Genomic DNA, 21,295 nt, shown 5'->3' with positions numbered 1-21,295 from the left:
TTAAAGAGTTGATCAAATTTTTAAATATTTTAAGTTGTTAATTATTGTGATTTATAATATTATTAACGTAAATTTCAAATAATATATGTTACTCACTTTTCCTAATTTATGTAGCACATGAGAAACTTTGAGAGTCAATCAAATTTTTAATATTCCATCCGTCTCAATTGATGTGACACTTTTCGGATTTAGAGATTCAAACAAGTTTATCTTTGATCGTGAATTTTTTATATATCTTTTAATTATTTTGAATTGTCAATTATTGTGACTTATAGTACTTTTTACGTAGTTTACAAATATATAAATTTCATTTCAAAAAATTGAAAATTTCACACACAAATTTCCAGTTAAACTTAAATTGTTTAACTCTCGAAAATGGAAAAGTGCCACATAAATTGGGGCAGAGGGAGTATGTTTTTTAAATATTGTAAGTTGTAATTAATTATTGTGATTTTTAATTTTATTAATTAATGTTATTTTTAAATAATATGTGTTGCTCTGTCGCAGTTTATGTGGCACATGTGAAATTTGGAGAATTAACCAAATTTAATATGTTTTTAAACATAGTTTTAAGTTGTTAATTATTGTGATTTATAGTACTCTAAACGTAATTTTCAAATAAGATATGTTACTCGCCCTGTCCAAATTAATGTGGCACATGTGAAATTTTGTGAATTGATCAAATTTTAACATATATTTTTTTATATTTTATTTTGTTAATTATTATGATTTATAGTATTATTTTTTGTAATTTATAAATGCATAACATACTAAAAAGAAAAATAAAGGCAAATAAATTAAAACGAAGAAATTATTAAATATGAATAGAGGACAAATGCAAATCGGGACCGACTGACCCTAAACTCTTATATTCGCTTCTATATTATAGAGAGTAATTTATCATGATATATCGAATAATCTATTTCATGTTATTATAAAAAATATATAAAATTCATCTTTGAGTTTTACAATTATTCACCATAATTTAATTTAATCATCATCAAGGTATTTAGGTAAAAGATAACTCTTTAATTTTCGACCTAACCAATTTATTGTAGAAATTTTTGCGATCAATGATTGGACCATGCAAACCGAAAAAAAAAAGTATTATAAGATTTTAATATTTGAAAATTGGTAAGGTCTTAGATGATAGAATACGATTTTCTAGTTGAAAGCTACATATATCTTTAATTTAATCATCATCAAGGTATTTAGGTAAAAGATAACTCTTTAATTTTCGACCCAACCAATTTATTGTAGAAATTTCGCGATTAATGATTGGACCATACAAACCGCAAAAAAAAAGGTACTATAAAATTTTAATATTTAAAAATTGGTAAGTTCTTAGACGATAGAATACGATTTTCTAGTTGGAAGGTACGTATATCTTCTTTAAAAGTAGTAATTAATTTGATAGTGCCATATTGGACAATAGTCATTTGAATATGTACTTGGTACTGTATATCACATATTTAATTTCAGAAACGGACAAAAAAAGATCAATAAAAACTCGATTTAATTGATTATGTTGCTTGTTAAATCGATTCAATTGATTTGATTTTTTTTAAAAGAGAAAAATCTATTCAAATTGAATCATAAACAACGTCCCTAACTAAAACTATTGTTAAAAGTAAATTGAAAAAAATATAGTATTAAAAAGGAATTTAAACCTCAATGCACAGTGACCCAAAAATAACTATATAAATCGTTCATTTGAATTTAACTTATGTACATTGTAGTTAAAGTATTTATATAATATTGTAATATATTTTTAAACTTATTGTAGTAGATCTTTTACATTTATTTTCACGGATCTAATTATATATACAGATTGTATAATTTATTTTTTTATAATATCTATTTATTTTGTTGTCGTAAGTTATTTGCCTCATTTTTTGTTACTAATCTAACTTATTGTATATATAATTATATTATTTATTTAATTTGTAGTACATAATATATAGTTACTCCTAACATTTTTAAAAAAAATTACTAGGGAGGTATAAATAATTACAAAAGTATAGAAAAGTAGTTCAATTGAGTGGATGCTTCTTCATTTGTTTTATTAATCATGGATTCTTCGTTCACTATCCAAAATATTGATCTGTCCGTTTTAAAATACTTGTTATAATTATTATTTCTTGATAATTAAACGACATAAACTTTGATCAGTACTTTAAGATGTATACTTTCATCATATTAAAGATAACAATTGAAATTTATAGTATTTTTTCTATAATTTTAAGATATCAAATTAATTTAATCTAATTTAATTTTATAAAATTAGTTAAATTAATTTTCGAGAAGTGAAACGTGACAACTATTTTGGTTCGATCAGTATGTAGTTTGAAAACGTGGAAGCAAACGAACCGCAAAAGCAACTAAAGTACATTTATGTGGCGTGAAAGTTAAAGCATAATTCAATAAAGCAATAACAAACATTTATTTGCTTTATTAACAAATAAAGAATTTGTACTTTTTTTTTTCTTCCTTTTGACTTTAGCTTTACTAACTTCTAACAAGCAATAACCAAGAAAAATGTATTCCCTATGCGGTGGGTGGGGTTACCTTAGTTGCTGAGGAGTAAAGACTCTTTATTTTGATTTTTTATTCAGTATTCGATATTTTATTTAGGGATCAAATAATTTGAATTTGAGTTAGAAAGTGCTAAATCTAGAGCATGTGAACTCATAGTTTCTTCACAAATTTAGATATTTTAGGTATAAAATTGATATAATATTATCTACTGATACAACATGCAACAAGAAAGCTAAATTTGAGATTTGTTCCTTATGATATAAGAAGCTTATGTTTCAAACTTAAGTTTATTTGAGTTAGATTTCAGTGTTAAATTGTTAAAATTAGAAGAAAAAATTGACCTCATGAGTGATCAAAATTTCAATTAAAAAAATGTCTAAAGTTTAGACAAGTCAAGGTCACGACTTAAATCAAAATGTCTAAAGTTAGCCTTGACAAGTTATTGTAATTTATATATATATGTAGTATAGTTACTATATATAGATATATACCTAATATTAGGTTTTGCCAAAGGCCACAACTTTAATAAAAAAATATCTAAAGCTTTAGTTTCCAAATATTTGAAGTAGTTTCAAAAAGGATTTATCTTTTTATGTATAAGAAAAATTAAGATACAACTTAAATGATGGCCACAAAATAGGATTTTTGTGCACTTCACCCTACAATATGTCATTACCCATTTTTTTAAATGTCGTTTTCCAAGAAAACTAATGAAATACTCCATAAAAAAAAAATTATATAGTCCAAACTTTCTAAGCAATGACTGCTTCAATATATCATGAGAGGGATAGAAATCCTCGATCTTAAATTAGAAGTCTCGAGTTCGATCCCTAATTGTTGAATAAATTATGATATTTCATTTTCGATGGACCTTAGGTTATACAAATCTAAATTATTATTACTATTATGGGACCAATACAGGCACTGCACATGGACATCTTTTCTTGAGTTCTGATTTGTTGGGTTGGGGGAGGGGGATTGCTACTCCTATAACATGTGTCGTTTGATGTGAGTATAAGGTATAATAATGTTGAAATAAAATGTAGAAATATTTTATCATGATTGGAGGTATTAGACAGTCCTTCAATTATTTATCTCACCATTTATATCATAGTGATGAGATAAGTTATCCGTTATACATGGTGGGGTAACTTGTTCCCAACCAAACGACCGCTAACAAATCACTAAGTTTACTTGAAATCACATAAATTCTTCCATAACCTAAGTTGATCTCTTTAAGCAGACCATCATTTGTATTCTCAAACAAACAAACTTGAGTAGCATTCAGCAAATCATTAGTATGAAAACTATAGTTAGCCTTATTCAGAGAGTTGGATAATTGGCATTAAACATCAATCCATCCCATAATTTAAGGAGGATTCAATAAGAAATACAAAACATACACATACTTATACATGCTACGATACTCTCGAATCGTCTACGTATTAAGGTTATATACAACATTATTATCTTTCAGTATTTTATCAAAACTTACATAATGCAGCATTTCACAACTAGGCCTTTTTGATCCACCCGGCCCTCTTCATTGCCTGGCAAAAGAGAGTAGTCTTCATTCAGATTGATATCGTAATTTTGTTCTCAACGTGCTATTTGATCTAACAATGCGGTACATTACTGCATTTGCTCGTATCGAGACATTACTGAGGCAGTCATATAGCCACAAAGTGGAGTCTAGATATGGTTAGAATGCATGTAGACCTTACCCCTACCTCAAAGGTAGAGAGGTTGTTTTCGATAGAACCTTAACTCAAGCCGATATTATATAGAACAAGAGATAATAATAAAAATGAGAAGTACTAGAAGTTCTTTATATTGATCAACCTAGTAATGACTCACCATCAGAAGGCTGAGCTAGTTTTCGATTTTGGGGAGACGTCATTTCCTTTTTCAACTGCATCAATATATCCTCCATTGTGTTTTCCCTCTTCCAGTCAGCAAGCATGGGGAAATGACTTGGCTCTACCTGAAAAACTCTCACGCGTAAGCGTACTTTGTTAATATGAAACCTAATTAAGTCAGATAGAAAGTACGCGGTACCTACCACACCAGTTTCATAATTTACGCAGCTCATGTTAATCCTGGACTGGAACCTTACACCAGGTGGCTGATCCGGATACTCCTTTCCACAAAATAGTTTCAGCTGATAGATGCGCCCTTCGTGTACAGTCTGTCAACAATACATGTCATTATCACAGAAATTTTTGCTTTCCTTACGGTCAAAGTCAGCATGAGTTGCGAGCAATTATTTTGTCAGTCTTACAAAAACGAATTGAATACGGTAAAGAAATGTATTTTGAGCCTAACTCAACCCCAAAAGCTAGCTCTGGAGAGGAGGATTGCCCAAAGACGATATAAGGAGACCAAATTACCCATCCCATATCTGATGAAGTACACTCTATTGAGGAGCGGATTACCCAAAATCATATAAGAAGACCAATTACCCATGTCATATCAGATGGGAGACTCTTAACACTCCCTGCACGCCTAGACCTCGTTAACCGGAGTGAGGACAATAAAAGATGGGGACCCAACATTGGTGAACAAAGAATTGAAATGGACCTGGTTTTGATACCATGTTGAAATGTGTGACCATCTCATCTAAAATCTTAAGCCGTCAGAGAGCACACTTCTATATTTAATTGTATTCTAAACAAATACAAACTGAAGGCACATTGGATAGAAAGATGGTTGTCTTGATTCCTAATATTGAGTAAACTCCATTAAGACCCCTAGTGAGGTTTCAACAACTACAGAAGGATAATTTTCATTTACAAAAGACCATATTTGCTTCAAAGAATGCTAAATAACCTAAGTGAGAATTAAGGTCCGCTATTTTTTGTCAATGCCAGACTTGTGCTTACTAACAAAATCAAATTTTATTACAAATTTACGGTTCCACCGACCTACTGCTGACCTCTTGTTTCTATCATCATACGTGGTGGTTGAAAATCAAGTTATCCATAAGTGCAGAGTTGAGCAGCTGGGGGCAGTTACTCCATTGTCGTTCTATAGTTCCTACTTTCATTTTAATACTTTCAGTCATACTGTATTTGATCGTTCATTTGTTTTTTATGCACCCGTGTAGAAAAAATGCAATATGGGCAGTGAATATGGGCAGTAATACCTCCTTAAATTCTTCCACATAAACTAAAAGTTAGGAGTTGTACGCTAAAATTGGCCAGGAAAAAGATGTGAGTACCCATACTGGAAGGTATGCATAACCGTATTAGATACATACCGGTAAGCAAATTCATGTAACATAAGTTTCCATAAGCAGTTGAGCTAGAAAGTATGACGGTACAGCAGTTAACTTTTTATTCCAATAGGTAGCTCAGTTACTAATAAGACAATATTGGCTTTTTGATGAGGTTGAATGTATTTGGTACGGTATCAAGGGGATGAATTGAAACTAAAGTGATATAAGATGCGTCAAAACTCAAAAGTGCAATATTTTCATAATAGTTTCTTATCCAAAGAGATGAAGAAGGTATGTAGACACTGATATACTGATAGATCAACACAAATGCAGGACTTATGTAATATGTCTACTTCCTTCGTCTTTTTCTTTCTCTTTTCTTTTGTGGTAACTCAAACTTTAATAAAAGCAGAAATCAGAGAAGAACAACACTAACAATAAATTCAGAAAAATCCGTTAACACTAAAAATTGGACAGATGATACCTCCTAAGAATATTACATTTAGTACAAAAAAAGATCCAAAACAACCAAACACCTCTGTTACTACAAGCACTCACATGAAGTACTTGTACCTATGTCGCACACATCAGACACTGATATAGTGATAGTCAACACAAATGCAGGACTTATGTAACATGTCTACTTTGATCGTCTTTTTCTTTCTCTTTTTTTGTGGTAACTCAAACTTTCATAAAAGCAGAAATAAGAGAAGAACAACACTAACATTAAATTCAGAAAAATCCAATAACGCTAAAAATTGGAGAGATGATACCTTCTAAGAAAATAACTTTTAGCACAAAAAAAGATTCAAAACAACCAAACACCTCCATTACTGTAATCAGAAATGTCGAAATGCCTTTGCGCCGACACCTAGAAACATGCCGCTCTCCACCAGTTTATTCGGTCTGAACTCTGAACTACATTTGCTCTCTCTATCTCTATCTCTTCTTCTTCTTTTTCTTCCCCTTCTCTAGACTGTTTCCCGCTCTTCTATATCTACCCCCTCATTGGTTATCTAAACCCTAAAGAATAAAATATATTTGAATGCCGAGGCAAATCTCTAGATTATTTCCTGCAATACCAATCCTTGTTACTCTAGTTTCTTTTATCTATATAAGAACATACATGCAGCTTTTTACCATACTGAATTCTTTTTCTTGAAATGGCAACTGTTGTGCCCTACCATCTTCTTGTTCACCAAAAAGGCGGAGTTTAAAAATCGAAGCCCTTCGATGAAAATCAAAGTGTCATTTTCAAAGTTTTTGTGGCCCAAGTGTGTCCTTAGTTCCTTGTGGCAGAAAGATGCACCTGGAATAAATCAAATGTGCAGACTTACTCGTTAAGTCATTAAGTGGCAAAGAGCGTGTCGCCAACTAATTACAAATTCATCCTTGGATTGTAAGTCATCACTAATAGCTCTTGATGATACAACAATCAACTATGTCTTAGTCCCAAACAAGTTGGGCTGGCTATATGAATTCTCATTGATCATGTTTATCCAATTAAAATTCATCTTAGACAAGCCTTATACGAAATACAAATAATAATAGAAATACTATAAGTTCTCTATATTTTCAACTAGAAAAAAAATCTCTACTAGGCTAAAAAACTCCTAGAGAGCATTGGACCTAAACTAAATGTAATAATAAGACTAAAACCTTTGGCAAGGGCAGAAGATAACAAGGGATCAGAAGCAGCTGAGGAGGACCATCCCTCTATGCATTTTATGGACCATCGGGAAGGAGAGGAACAACACTTTGAAAATAAAAGGGCTCACATATCTGATATCCGGAATCAAAAATACTTCGTCTCCGAAATCTGTTCTTTTGGTGTAAAAGATGTTATTGAGAGTATGGATCAGTATATAGAGTTTTTAGATTTGTTAGGAAATTTGTAACTGGTGGTTTGCTGTTTTAGGTGTTGACTGCTTATGATGCAGTCTTTTGTACCATCATGGTACCTTTATTAATAAACTTTAACCTTATCAAGAAAAATATGACTAAAACCTTGTTTTCCTCATAAAGACTAACAGGACTAAAATCTATTCTCAAGCAGTGTCTATCGCCTATATATGTTTTTTTCTTCTGTTGTGCTCTATCTTTTGTAAGTCCGCATGAATTCCAAGAGATTGTAGGTCTTTCAAGACATTACCTCCCATGTGTTTTAGGCCTACCTAGTCCTTTTTTAACACCTTCATTCACCATGGTATGACATTTACAGACTAGTGCATATGAAGGTCGAGGCAGGACACGACCAAACCAAGCGACCTTCACTTGTTTTATCTCAATGTGTGCCACTTGCACCTTCGAGAAAATGTGGTCATTTTTTTTAATCTTGTCTAATCATGTATTACCACGTATCCGTATTAGGATCCGCAGCCCTGTAACACTCATCTTGTGGATTTGTTGAACTTTAGTGGCCCAATACTCGCTCTCATATAAAATTGTTGGTCTTATAATTTGTTCTATAAAACCTATCTTTCACTTTAATAGGCATCCTTTTATCACACAACACCCTGGTAGCACTCTCCATTTCAACCATGCGTATTTGATTCTGGGTGGAACATCTTCATCTACAATTCCATTCTCCTCAAACAACAAGCCTATGCATCTATATTGTTTGCATTTGGGCACTACAACCCCATCTAAACTCACCTCAACTTCATTTTTCTTATGCTGATTAAACTTGTAGAGCATATATTCGTTCTTACTTCTACATATCTTAAAACCCTACTGTATAGATTGCTTCTACATAGCTCAAGCTTTTGGTTGACACTCTTGCTAGTTTCGTCAGTTAGCACAATATTGTCAGCAATAGTATACACCAGCACAGCTGACTCTGATGTCCTAAAATATGTGCTGTATCATTTTTCCCTTAACAGATTATAAATGATTTAGACACATTCAGAATCCAGTTTCAAGGAGGGACTCCTATACTCTCTCTTTCCACCAATTATTCTTTTGTTACTACTCGTACTGCTTACCTTCTTCCTTCCTCTTGCACTCTTGAGTGATTTCCTTGCCCCAATTATTACATCCTATTACATGCATCATATCATACTCTTTCTTTTAGCAGGTTCTAAATGATAATGACGCAAATACAATATTGTGCACACGTTGTATATCATGTTTTCTTTAGCAGATGACACATAAATATGACTCAAAAATTGATATCCCATAAGTGGGATGTTCTCTCTCTGCCTCTTCATTCTACAACTCATTGCCAACATATTTTTTATCAATAACTTGTATGGCATACTTTCTTCTTAATTATTCTTCTTTTTCTAGTGCAGCCACAATCCTGTTCAAAATGAATGGACCTGCAGAAGTTTATTTTTCCTAGTTAACCCAGATAAACTTTCTCCAATAACTTAGCACATGGATAAGGCATAATCAGCCCTAAGTCCCCTTCCTCTCAGTTATCTTAGTATTGTTTTTAGGATACCCAGGGAAAGATATCTCAAAAATGAATGCAAATCAAGTCTAACAAAATCGAGATATGATCAAATAGTCAGCAAAGGTAACTGAAGATCAGCCTGAGAACCAAATTCAAAAACATATTTTCATTACCAACAGAACAAAGTACCATGAAGCCTAACTGCAGTAACGGTAGTTCTGCCAGTTAAGCTAACAGTTATTACTTATTAGAATAACCAAGATATGCATACAAAACTAAAAACTGAAATTCAGTTAATTCTAGGCTCAATTTGGATTGATTCATGTAATTTATAATATGTAAACTTTGAAAAATGTGACTTATGTTTTTCACGGAAGATAATTCAAAACTGTGGTGTTACCTTGTTAGTTCTACGACTTGAGTGGTAAGATTTCAATTGACTATCTTAATTGACAGAATTCAGTATCCATTGTAAATGAGTAATAACATACTTCAGATGTCAACATGAGAGTAGTACCTCCTAACATTTTACGTCCAAAATCCAAAATACAATGTCTACGTGCAAATATAAAGTTGTAAAGTCACTTGCATCCTTAGGAAAAATAATCAGGCTATTCAAGAACACAGAAAAAAAGAGTCATAGGCACAAACATGAAAGAGCTGATAAAGCAAGCCTACATTAGGAGGGCCAATGATAGTTCCTGTCCATGACTGCATGTACACATCATCTGCATCATCCATCCCATAGCTGACAGTTCCATCCCCTATTCCTTTTTCTCCTCTTTCAAGCTCCTCCAATAATCTGAAATTCCTTGGGACTGGACATGAACACAAATATTATCAGGTGAAGATTACAAAACATGCTGATATAGTATGTTGAATGTAGTGCATTAAGAACGGCTTCCTTGAAAAAGACTAAAGACAAAGTTACTGAACAATATCATGTCATTGCAATTACAGATGATGCTTTATGCAGTTTAGAGCAACAAAAGGAGTAGTGTTAGGCTAAATTTCATTACACTGCAAGGTAGCATTGAATGTCTAAGGAAAATTAATACTCCTTCCGTCCCATTATATGTGGCACCCTTTCCTTTTTAGTCCATCCCAAAAAGAATGTCACCTTACTATAATTAGAAACAAACTAACTTTAATATTCCCCTTTTACCATTAGCCTTATATAAATGACGAGATCGCCAACAGCTTTCCCGTGAAAGTAGTTGTTTCTAGGAAGCTAATAAAGATAACTGGTTACGTGTTTAGCACAATAATCAGCATTAAATTAAGGATGCAAGCAAGCTAAACAGAAAACTCAAACTGGAACCAAGATTAGAACCTCTGGCATCTCCATAGATGAAGGTCTTATTTTCTACTCTAGGGTTAGTGAAGATTAATCCTCATTTGGAGCCACAGAAGTAATGTTTTTCAAGCCATTCACCCACTACTCTAATCAAGAAAGCGTAAGTCAGTGTTTAGTTCAATTCATTTTGATGGCTTCTCTGCTATGGATGAAAAGTAGCTGTTAGTTATTTCTAATTACAATAAAAGTAATTGCTTTTACAATTACAGATAAAACACTTGAAGTTCTGTTATCCCTACTTCATTTTGCCTTATGTTGTCTTACACTAGTTCCCACCCAACACATTCAAATATTTACCCTCACCAGCAGCTAGAGGAGGAAAAAGGAATGATGTCCAGGCCTGGACTTAGCACCTATCATCCAACTACTCCTTTTGGGAATGGAAAGAAGAAAGGATGGTCGTAGATCACTGATGTCGAATTCACGAAAAGATAATTTGTGAAAGAATTGTGGGTTCTCGGAGTATGCTTATATTATAATAAAGTAGGAAGGAAGGAGCGAAAGCTACTCAATCAGACGGGAGAAGCGACCAAAGAAAGTTGGTTCGCCTTCTCTCCTCCACTACAACATAGGTCATTCCATCCCTGATGAAAATATTCCAAAACGGAATTGGATTTCCACTCATAAGTATGGGAAGGTTCGATATCTTTGAGAGGGTTATATTTATGGTTGACATGGGGTGGATCTTTTAAGGTGGTATGTCATAACTCATAAATCACATTACCCTTCTTTACATCCACATTTTTTAACCATCCACATCTCAGATACATTAACCTCTCTCTGAAGTTAGATTTCAATTTCCAAAAGAAGCCAAACAAACAAACACACACACACACACAGAAGCAGTAACAAATCAAGAAAGGAAACTCGACCTCCACAATCGATAAAGCCCAAAACACCCAAGGCGACGGGATATGTACCATCCGGATAGTAAACCCCAGCTACAGATTACAACAGGATAGTAACCTTATCAATAGTTTCTTATAGAAACAGAACTTCCAAAATTGGCATCAATTCAGCTAATAACTTCACCTTAATTGGGCAAGCATTTCTGTCAACAAAAACTTCAACTTTCCCATAAAAGTGTACACCAAATTCATCCAATAGGGCTAAAAATTGAATCTTTCTATGTCAGCAATCATCAGCCAACTCACTTAGCCTAATCTGAACTAAACTCAATAAAGAAACCCTATTCCCAAATACCATAAAGAGTTTAAACAGCACAAAATTGTTAACCCCATGAATCCAAACAAAAAAAGACCACTTTTGGATAACAAGACAAAAGAGTTCTACAAAGATCTACAACCCCAAACTTGAACTGAAAATAAAAATCCAATCTTTTTCCAAGATTTTGATGCTTACCTACAACTCTTGATGATCCTTCTGACCCCATTTCTGGCAACATTCAGAAATACAACAGTAAAGAAAGGTTCTTTGAGTTGAAAAACCAAAAGGGTAATCCTAAGAAAGAGGCAACAAGAAAGAGAAAGTGAGAAATAGGGAAAAAGGGGAAGAAGATGTTGGTCCCAACTCCCTAAATCAAGAATGCAGCTTTATGGTACACTAACTACTATTCACTATGTGAAGTTTACAACTACTAATACAATTTGAGGATAAGATTTTAGGTAAAAAGGGGGAAAAAAAATCAAACTAAAAAGGAAATGAATTGATGATAATATGTTCATCATTTTTAGTGTCACACTCACCGATCGCCACATAAAATTCACCGCTTGAACTTTTTTTGTTTGGTAAAGTTAAAGAGCAAAATTTGACTCCTCAAGCAAATTGTTAAACTAACCACCCAACTTTGATATTGAGATTTCAGTCTTGTCTTTTTTATTGTTAAAATATTTTTAATTATTGAAAAAATAAAATATTTTTATAAATATTCGTGGTGTAAGATCTTATTTATTTTCGTTAAGATTAACACATTTGAAACTAAACGTGCATCTGAATGATTAATGCATTGTTCTTATATTTGAAAATATTGAATGTTTAAGACCATTTGTGTTTTCAACATTTGAATATGCGTAATTTCTTTATTTGTAAACATAGAAGTTGAATCGCTTAGTCTGGACCATTTAGTAAATTTTTTGGCTATGCCATTGTTAATTGTTAGTGATAGTGGTGGTGAACTGGTGATAGTTGTGATGGTGGAGGTAGTTGGTGCTATAATGATCAACATGGTGGTGATGGTTGTGATGTTGAAATTGATTGATGTTATAGCTGGTGTCAATGGTATTGAGAAGGATGTGTAATCGTTGATAGTATGATGGTAGATGTGGTGGATAGTAGAGATTGATCGCATTGGTGATGGTTGGTGGCTGATAGTGATGGAGTGGATATATTATATGATGGAGCGGTAAGTGTAGTAGCGACTGACAATATTGGTTGGCAACACTGTTGGTTGCTAGTGTGGTTTTGATAACAGATACGGTGGTGATGGCATGTGGTTGTCAACAATAATGATGATCAATAATAGTGGTGATAATTGTAATAGCAAAGATAGTTAATAGTGGTGGTTGGTTGAATTGTGGATAATATGGTGATGGAAATTATCCATACACAAAAACCTTTTAATGATATTAAAACTTTATTCAAGACCTTAACGATTAAAACTTATTCAAATAAAAAAAAGTGTTTAAATCTTAAGGGTCCGTTTGACCATGCGATATGAAATCATGATATGAATTATGAGATGAAGTTGAAGTTTTGTTTGGACATGCAATTTGGACTTTTTATGTTGTCTGTTTTCTTATGAACATAAAAAAACTCATGAGCTGTAAAATTATCAAAATTGTCTCAATTCTTTATATAATCTTACCAAATAAGCAAAAGTTTATAAATCACATAATATACTATCACAAAACTTTTTTTTCAAAAAAAAAAATACAATATTTATTGATTAAATTTTAATTCAATAACAAAATAAAATTAAACATAAGTTGCAGTGTCTTTAATATAATTCTCCCACATAGTATGGTCAATCTTCTCACATTGAACTTACATTTCTCAATCATATGACCAAAAGATGTACTGACATTATTACCTTGAGCCATTTGTTGGTCAATTTGGTTGGTAAATAAATTTGATCTAAAATAAAGAATTTGGTGAATATAAATGATAAAGTAGGAAATGATTTAGAGTAAATAAATGGTATTAAAAAGTAATGATATAAATTATAACTTTTATTTGCATATGAAATAAATGGTTAGTAGATATAAATGTGGAGTTGTTTTTACAAAATATATACTTGTGGGTCAATTTTTGTATTTGAAAATTCTCTAATCGTGATTTGAAATTTCCAAATCATAATTTTTGGAGAATTTGAAATTTCATCTCATGATACGAAATCATTAGCGTGAAATCGCATGTCCAAACGCCTACTTAAGATATGCGATTTCATCTAGTGATTTGAAATAATGAGATGAAATCAACATCTGGACATGCGATTTCATCTCATGATTCAAATCATGAGATGAAATTTTTCTCCAAAAAGCTTGATTTTGAAACTTCATGTCAAAATAACACATTTTTCAAATACAAATATTGATCCACAAGTTTATATTTTGTAAAAAAAAATTCACTATTATATATCTACATACAATTTTTCATATATGTTAGACAAAAATTATAGTTTATATTAATATTCTTACCAACATTTTAACCATTTATATTGGATATAAACATACTCTCAACAACCAAATTTATGGTTGATATTATTACTTTTTTTAACCTTTAAATAATTTATAACATATATAGACATTACTCTCACCAATAAAATTTATGCTTGATACTCTTTTGTCCAATAATATTTGTCCACTATTAACTTTCACACTTTGTAAGAAACTATAAATAGAAGGGTAATTTTACTATATCACCTTTTGAAAATAATAAATACAATGTCTTGAAAAATATAATAGAGAAATGACAATAATTAATGATAAAGATAAATTAGAAACTAAGTGTAAAATTATCCATTAATTTCATAAAGTGGACAAGTATTATTGGACATCTCAAAAAGTATAGTTGACAACTATTGTTGAACGGAGTATTATTATTCTTACCCATTTTTAAACCATTTATATCGAATATAATTATTACTCTCACCAACCAAATTTATAATTGATATTATTATTCTTACCAGTTTTTAAATCGTTTATATATATATATGCGCAATTATCTCTTCATTACATTACACCCCAACATTTTTGGATTATGTAAACAGATTATAAAGTCCTGAAGTTGTAGCTTTTTTAATTTTTGGAAATAGGTGGTCAACACTTATTTGGCTTTGCAATGATCTATTTTTGGTATGGTGTATATCATGTATATTCACTTAGTATCATATATAATTCCAACAAAAAAATAAATATAATTCAGTCCTCTATGATACCCATACTATATATCATCTATTGATAGAGTGGACAAACAATTCAATTTTTCTTAGAATTGTCGCCAGCCAAATCGGTCCAAACTTGCCTTATAATATATAGTTTGTATATTTTTTCCTACATTAATCTATTAATCAGGGTGATAAACTGACAAGTTAAATTCATCTTTAAATTTGTATAATCGAATTCTAATGTAAATATCGAATAAAAAAAGTTAAATGCATCTCTAAGCTAAGAGTTGTATTGAGAAAATACGAAGAGTTCCAGAAGTTTTTTTCTCTGATTATATTTCATTCTTAAATATGTAAGTGTATTTATACTATGAATAAGTTATATTATGTATAATACAAGTATCCTATTTCTACTCACCATTTCCTAGAAAAAAAGAAGGGAAAATGATAAATATATACTACGAAATATTATTTTTACATATGTATAGATAAATTTTAATATTAAATCGCTCATTACTAAAAAATCATTATTTTTCGATGAAATTGTCAGAAAATAGTCTAAATTTGAGGTTTTTCGATATCATCCCCAGTCATTTTCTGATAGTTGAAAAAATAGAAGTCGAAAAAAGTGATTGAAATACTAAGTACGGCCTTATTTCATCATTATAGATGAACAATAAGCTAAAAAAAATGTAAAAGAAACTACTTTTAGCATTTTTTTTACATTAATAAAAAAGTTTTGAATTTATTTTTATGGTTTCAATACTCCCTCAAGTTATAGGAAAGTGAAATCATGCCCAACTTAAAAATTAGAATGATTTGGTATAATATTCAATTATTTATGATTTGCTAGCTAAAAAGAGGATATGAAAGTGAAATTAGACCAACAAAAATTGCTTTTTAATGAAATAACAATCTATTTTTTACGTGTATATGTTTTATTTCTATTCGTCCTTTCTCAACTATTAAAAAAAAAAGAGTAATTTATACATAATATTTTTTCCTACACATGTAAAGATTAATTTTAAATACTAGCCTGAATGAATTCGGTTCCAACAACTACATGATCACAAGTGAATTAACTAATTCATAAAAATAATATACATATATTATGCAAATAAAATGGCATATCGATTTTTTATTTAATAGCTTTGAGAATCGAATATCGTGTTCTTATCGCAAGATATTAATGACAACTTTTTTGACTTTTTATTCGGTGTTTTATCCGATGTATTCATATTGGAGTTCAATTAATTTGAATTAGCAATACATAGGATCCCATCCGAAAGAGAGCACTCCTTATTAAAGATTTTTTCTTATTCAAGACTCAATCTTAAATATCTAATTAAGAAAAAAATAGTTTTATTTTACTACACTATATTTTTTGATGATGACAAAGATGACTTATATATATGCAAGTTTTCATGTGTAGTATTTTTTAACCTTTATTATTTGGAGTGTTCTTGGTTCGGGTACCACTCCTAAGTCCCAAACATTCTTAAACATAAGATAAAAAATTAGTATGTAATGACCTAATTCCGTCATTAGGGAAAGAATTGGGGTCAGAAAAAAATTTCGTAGCAACTTGGGATTTCCGAGCCTAGTTCAGATTTGGACGAAATCGGAGTCAATGAGGTCTAGAGAAATATGGTAACAATAAGAGATCTATTGATGAATCTGATTACATGAGTGGATAGCTAAGACGTTAAGGAACCCATACGACTTTACGGAATTGAATTCAAGCTAGTAGAACTCCCGAAATCAATCTTAGCGTGAACGATATTTTCTGAGTGTCGTTGGTTGAAGGTGTGTTGTGAAATGAGGGTGGAATTCTTTATTTAGCATTTTGTCTCCGTGTTGGCCACCAGAGCGGAATTGGTGCCATTGTAGCAGGGCCGCTGTGGCGGGGTGGTGCCGCAATGGCAGGGCAGACACGACTTAAAGTCGAAAATAAACCCCAAAATTGTTTTATTCTGCAATTTTCGAACTTGAGAGCTAAGAGACGACCCCAGACAAGTTCTTAAGCATTTTTCACCATTCTTGAGGCTAACGGTAAGGTTTTCACTCCTCGAATCCGTGTTTCGATCCGTAGAACTTAATTGCTTGGGTAATTATCGATGGGGGAGAGTTTTGATCTGGAAATTATGGTGGAAAAAGCCCTAATCTGGGTATGGGGATCAAGGGTTTAGCCTAAGATTGATATTATTGATTATAATCCGGGTAATTAGGTCTCGTTTGTTAATCCTTGCGTTAATTGTATATTTTTAGACCACAAACAAGCGGGAATAATCCAAAAAGGGAAGATTCAAGTGTCTTAGGGGATTCAAGCTTGAATTCGAGGTAGGTGATGGTTGTGATTTCATGTTGGTATGATATATGTTTGTAATTGCTTCATTATAATACATGTATGTATGAGAATGTTGCATTATTGATCACCCTAATCGTAAACGAGGATAATTGAATAATAGTATGTCATGAATCACCTTTTGTTGTATGATTGTGCGAATATACATTGTGATTGTGATTGTGGTATGTTGAATAGGCGGGTGTCACGATCCGACACACTAACTGGGATCGGTTGCCACGTTCCGGCATAAATATATGGATCGGTTGCCACGTTTCGGCATAAACATGAGATCGGTTGCCACGTTCCAGCATAATTATGGGATCGATTGCCACGTTCCGGCATAATCATTGGATTGAGTACCACGTTCCGGTATGCTAACAGTTTGGGTTCGGGTTCAATGAGAGGACCATTGAATTGGGTTCCGTGAGAAGACCATTGAACTGTGTTGTGTATCTACTTGTGATGATTACGTTCATAGCTAATGGTGATTGAGGTTGAAAGATTGTTTATTGCTCTAAATGATAACCAATGTGTAGTATTGAGAACGTGTAATGCTACATTGATCCTAAAAAGATGACTAATATTGTACATGTTCGGTATATGTTTGTTTTATAATGTTGTGGTTATTTACATGTGTTTAACCTTTTGGGATAGCCGCGTGATCCTACCAGTACACGATGATTGTGTACTGATACTGCACTTGCTTGTTCTTTGTTGAATACAGGGCATCTTCAGGCGGCTATTGATAAACTTCAGCTAGGTGACTATTGAGCGTGACCGGATTCAAGGGTGAACCCGTTTTTTCGGGTTGCCATGGATCTTTCTTGTTTAAGTCCACTCTTTTCGGACTCAGACTATTTGTTAAGGTGTTCTTTTAGTTTCGGGGTTGTACCCCTTGTTCTTATACTTGGTAGAGTTTTGGTACAATGACTTTCAGGTTATAAGGGTTAAGACTTCCGCATTAGTTTGGTTAAGTTGTAGTTAAAACTTTGGAGTTTATGGGGACTCCATTTTTATTGTCATTTAAATATGCTTCTGTATCCTTAAGTGCCTAATTTTTGGTTAAGTTGTTTAGTTTGGTTGTAGTAATGGTTCTCCCACCGGAGGGTTAGTGTGTGTGCCAATCACGACGGTCTGGGTCGTGACATAGTACCCCTCCATTCCTTTTAGTTGTTATGTTGCGGTTTTTGAGAGATTATTTGAATAGTTTTTAAAGCTAAATTAGATTACATTAATTTAATATTTTAAAATAAAATTTTAGATATTCAAAAATTATACGGAAAGTACTATAAATTGTAATTTTTCCATAAAAATATAATGAAAAATATATCTTAAAATTATTATTTGATTCTCATAAAGGAAATTATGGCAACTAACTCGCAATAGGGAGTTAAACTAACTAATATTCAATGTAATTTTGAACATAAAATATTTATTTTTTAAAAACAAAAGTTATAAATTTTAAAATGTATAAAATATAAAATATATATATATATATATATATATATATATATATATTGCAATTATAACTAAAAAAAATATCATTTCACTATTATTTCTTTCTAGATAAAACTAAATCATTCAATGTTTGTTTCCGTGGCTTTCTTTTGTTTCCCTTTAATTAAAGAAGCATAGTCAATATCGTTGAACTTTGATTGATATATTGCTTGTTCCATTCAACTTCTTTTTTCACAATTTTGCCAAAAAATTTTTTTTCAAATTTTATTTTTAATATTAACTATTTATTTTAATTTATTGTTTTAAAATCCATTAAAACTATAAATTATATAATAAATAAATTATGTATTTTATTTATTATTCTTTAAAAATATGAAAAAACTTATGAGTAAATAAAAGTGAAAGAAGAAAGTAATATTATAAAAATAAATTTTTGAGGAAAAGAAATAGAAAAGCAAAGAAAAGATCTAAAGTAAAACATCTCGATAAAATTTAAATTTAATCGAATTTCAATATAAATATTGCCAAGAGTGAAAAAACAAAATAAAGAAAGGTAGAGACGTGAGGAAGGAGGAAGATTTATCTAAAAATGGTGAAAGTGGGACCTCTAATCCATTAAAATAATTTAAATATATTAAAATAAAAAATTAAAATTCAAGAGTTATAAAAAATAATATATATTTTAAATAAAAATATATCTTAATTATTAAACAAACTAAAATTAAGATAAATAAATTAAAACAAAATAAGTAATATTTTAGTTCGTTTCTAGATAATATAAAATATGAATATTCCATATTCTTTTCCGTAGCTCTCTTTTGTTTTCGTTGAGTTAAAACAACACTCCACAATCGACATTAACATTGTTCAAATTTCATAATTTCAAATAAGTGAAAATATTATATTCATGATAATCTTGTGTATTCCCACAATATTATCGTATAAATAGTGATATTATATTATATTATATTATACACTTAAAGAAAATATTTATAAAAAAATAAATCTATTTTTAATTTCCTTTGTTATTTTATCATCTTGAACTATTTTCGATGAATTTTACAATAAAAAGCAAAAGAATTGGATTTATATATGGTAAGCTTTCAAACAAGAAGAGAGACGTGATGAAGAGAAAGAAAGATTATTCAAAATGGTAACTTGTGAAAGTGGAACCATTGGTTCATATGTCAAGCTATAAAGGTTCGGACATAAATAAATTAGCGTTTGATCATAAAATTTTAAATATTTTTTTTCAAAAAAAAAAAAACCAGTTTAAGATAAAGTTTAATATGTAACGTCCATAATTTTTGAGAAACATATTTCATTCTTTTTAAAGAAAAAAAAACATGAAACGTGATTTATATCTATACATTTTAAAAATTATAAAGAATATCCATAAATTTAATAGAATATTGTCCTTTTTCATAATGAATTATATAATATATTATCCAAAATTATAACATGATAATTTAATAAAATTATTAATAATACAATTATTATAATTTATCAAATTATAATTAGTTACAAAGGTTCATTGATGCAATAAAATAAATAATAATAACTATAGTAACTAACTATTCTTTAATATAATTTCTTATTTTACATGAGTAATATCTTTAATTAAAGGTAGGGTAAAGTAAATAGAACTATAGTTGGAATCATTACAAATTGTTTTTTTTTTTAGTTTTTATCATAAATATAAAAAATGGAAGTATGTTTTAATATTTTTTAAAAATCGAAAAATTTTGACCAAAAAACGTGCACACACATTTTTTCAAGATTTTGAGATCTTGGGTTGTTTGCCAAAACTTAGACAAATTTTATGGCTAAACTTTTTTCCAAAAACAACTTGTACAATGTACATAATTATCTATGGCCAAAACTTTTCTCCAAACATTCTTCAGACATAACACAAAATATACTCATTTCGTTTTATATTATTTAACTCTCGTAGTTCTTAAGAATATTATAATTAGAGGTGCGTTTTACTAAATTAGCTTTATTAATGATGTTTTTGATTTTAAAACTTTTGACTATTATTATTTATATTTAGTTGTTTTATCTTCTTTTTTTTTCCACAGTTTATTAAGTCGAAGATCTTACAAAAATAATTTTTTTTAACTTTTCAAAGTTAGATATAAGATTTATGTACACTTTACGCTCTCTTGATCAAGAACATATTAAGTTTATTGTTGTTGTTTGTTGTTGACACGATAAGAAAAAAATTACAAGAAATGCTACATTTGTTAAAATTAATAAATAAAACTAAGGGAGTAGAACTCCATCCTTTTCACCTTGATTATGTAGTTTTATTTTGACGCAAAATTTTAGAAAGTTAATTTTTTTGAATTGTGAATTTAAATTAATATATATAATGTATTAGCATATCGTTTAATCTGTAATGTTTTAAAATAAAAATATTTGAAGTAATATTTTAGTTGTTTCTAGATAATAAATATTTCATGTTCGTTTGCTTTTTTTTTTTCATGTTTAATATTTATATTGGAGTTTGACTAAATTTAAATTTAAACAGAAAAATCTCATTAAGTGTTCGAAATTTATATTAAAATCTGACTATATCCATAGCTAAATTGAAATTCGCACAAAATCGTTCACATTGAGTTTTCATTATTTAT

General features: G+C 30.5%; 1 protein-coding gene across 1 annotated transcript; it reads right to left on the bottom strand.

The window, feature by feature from the left end:
• Nucleotides 1-3,837: 3,837 nt before the first annotated feature.
• On the bottom strand, nucleotides 3,838-12,156 carry LOC125857221 (ubiquitin-conjugating enzyme E2 variant 1B). The gene is made up of 5 exons (XM_049536916.1): nucleotides 11,872-12,156; nucleotides 9,831-9,970; nucleotides 4,601-4,726; nucleotides 4,396-4,522; nucleotides 3,838-4,088 (listed from the first exon to the last, which is right to left on the bottom strand). Exons 1-5 carry the CDS (start codon nucleotides 11,912-11,914, stop codon nucleotides 4,030-4,032), a joined length of 495 nt encoding a protein of 164 aa, XP_049392873.1. The 5' UTR covers nucleotides 11,915-12,156; the 3' UTR covers nucleotides 3,838-4,029.
• Nucleotides 12,157-21,295: the final 9,139 nt, after the last annotated feature.

The sequence above is a fragment of the Solanum stenotomum genome, chromosome 2 (genome assembly GCF_019186545.1).
Source record: "Solanum stenotomum isolate F172 chromosome 2, ASM1918654v1, whole genome shotgun sequence".
Classification (NCBI taxonomy): Eukaryota; Viridiplantae; Streptophyta; class Magnoliopsida; order Solanales; family Solanaceae; genus Solanum; species Solanum stenotomum.
The sequence above is the reverse complement of the archived record's forward strand: the minus strand, read 5'-3'. Positions and strand labels throughout refer to the sequence as shown.

Bases quoted from the DNA above. Each gene is read 5' to 3' on its own strand.
- LOC125857221 (XM_049536916.1), bottom strand. From the start codon at position 11,914: ATGTTGCCAGAAATGGGGTCAGAAGGATCATCAAGAGTTGTAG. The intron at 4,523-4,600 runs GTAGGTACCGCG...AGAGTTTTTCAG, and splicing joins TAAATTATGAAACTGGTGTG to GTAGAGCCAAGTCATTTCCC. The intron at 4,089-4,395 runs GTGAGTCATTAC...CTCTTTTGCCAG, and splicing joins ACTAGCTCAGCCTTCTGATG to GCAATGAAGAGGGCCGGGTG.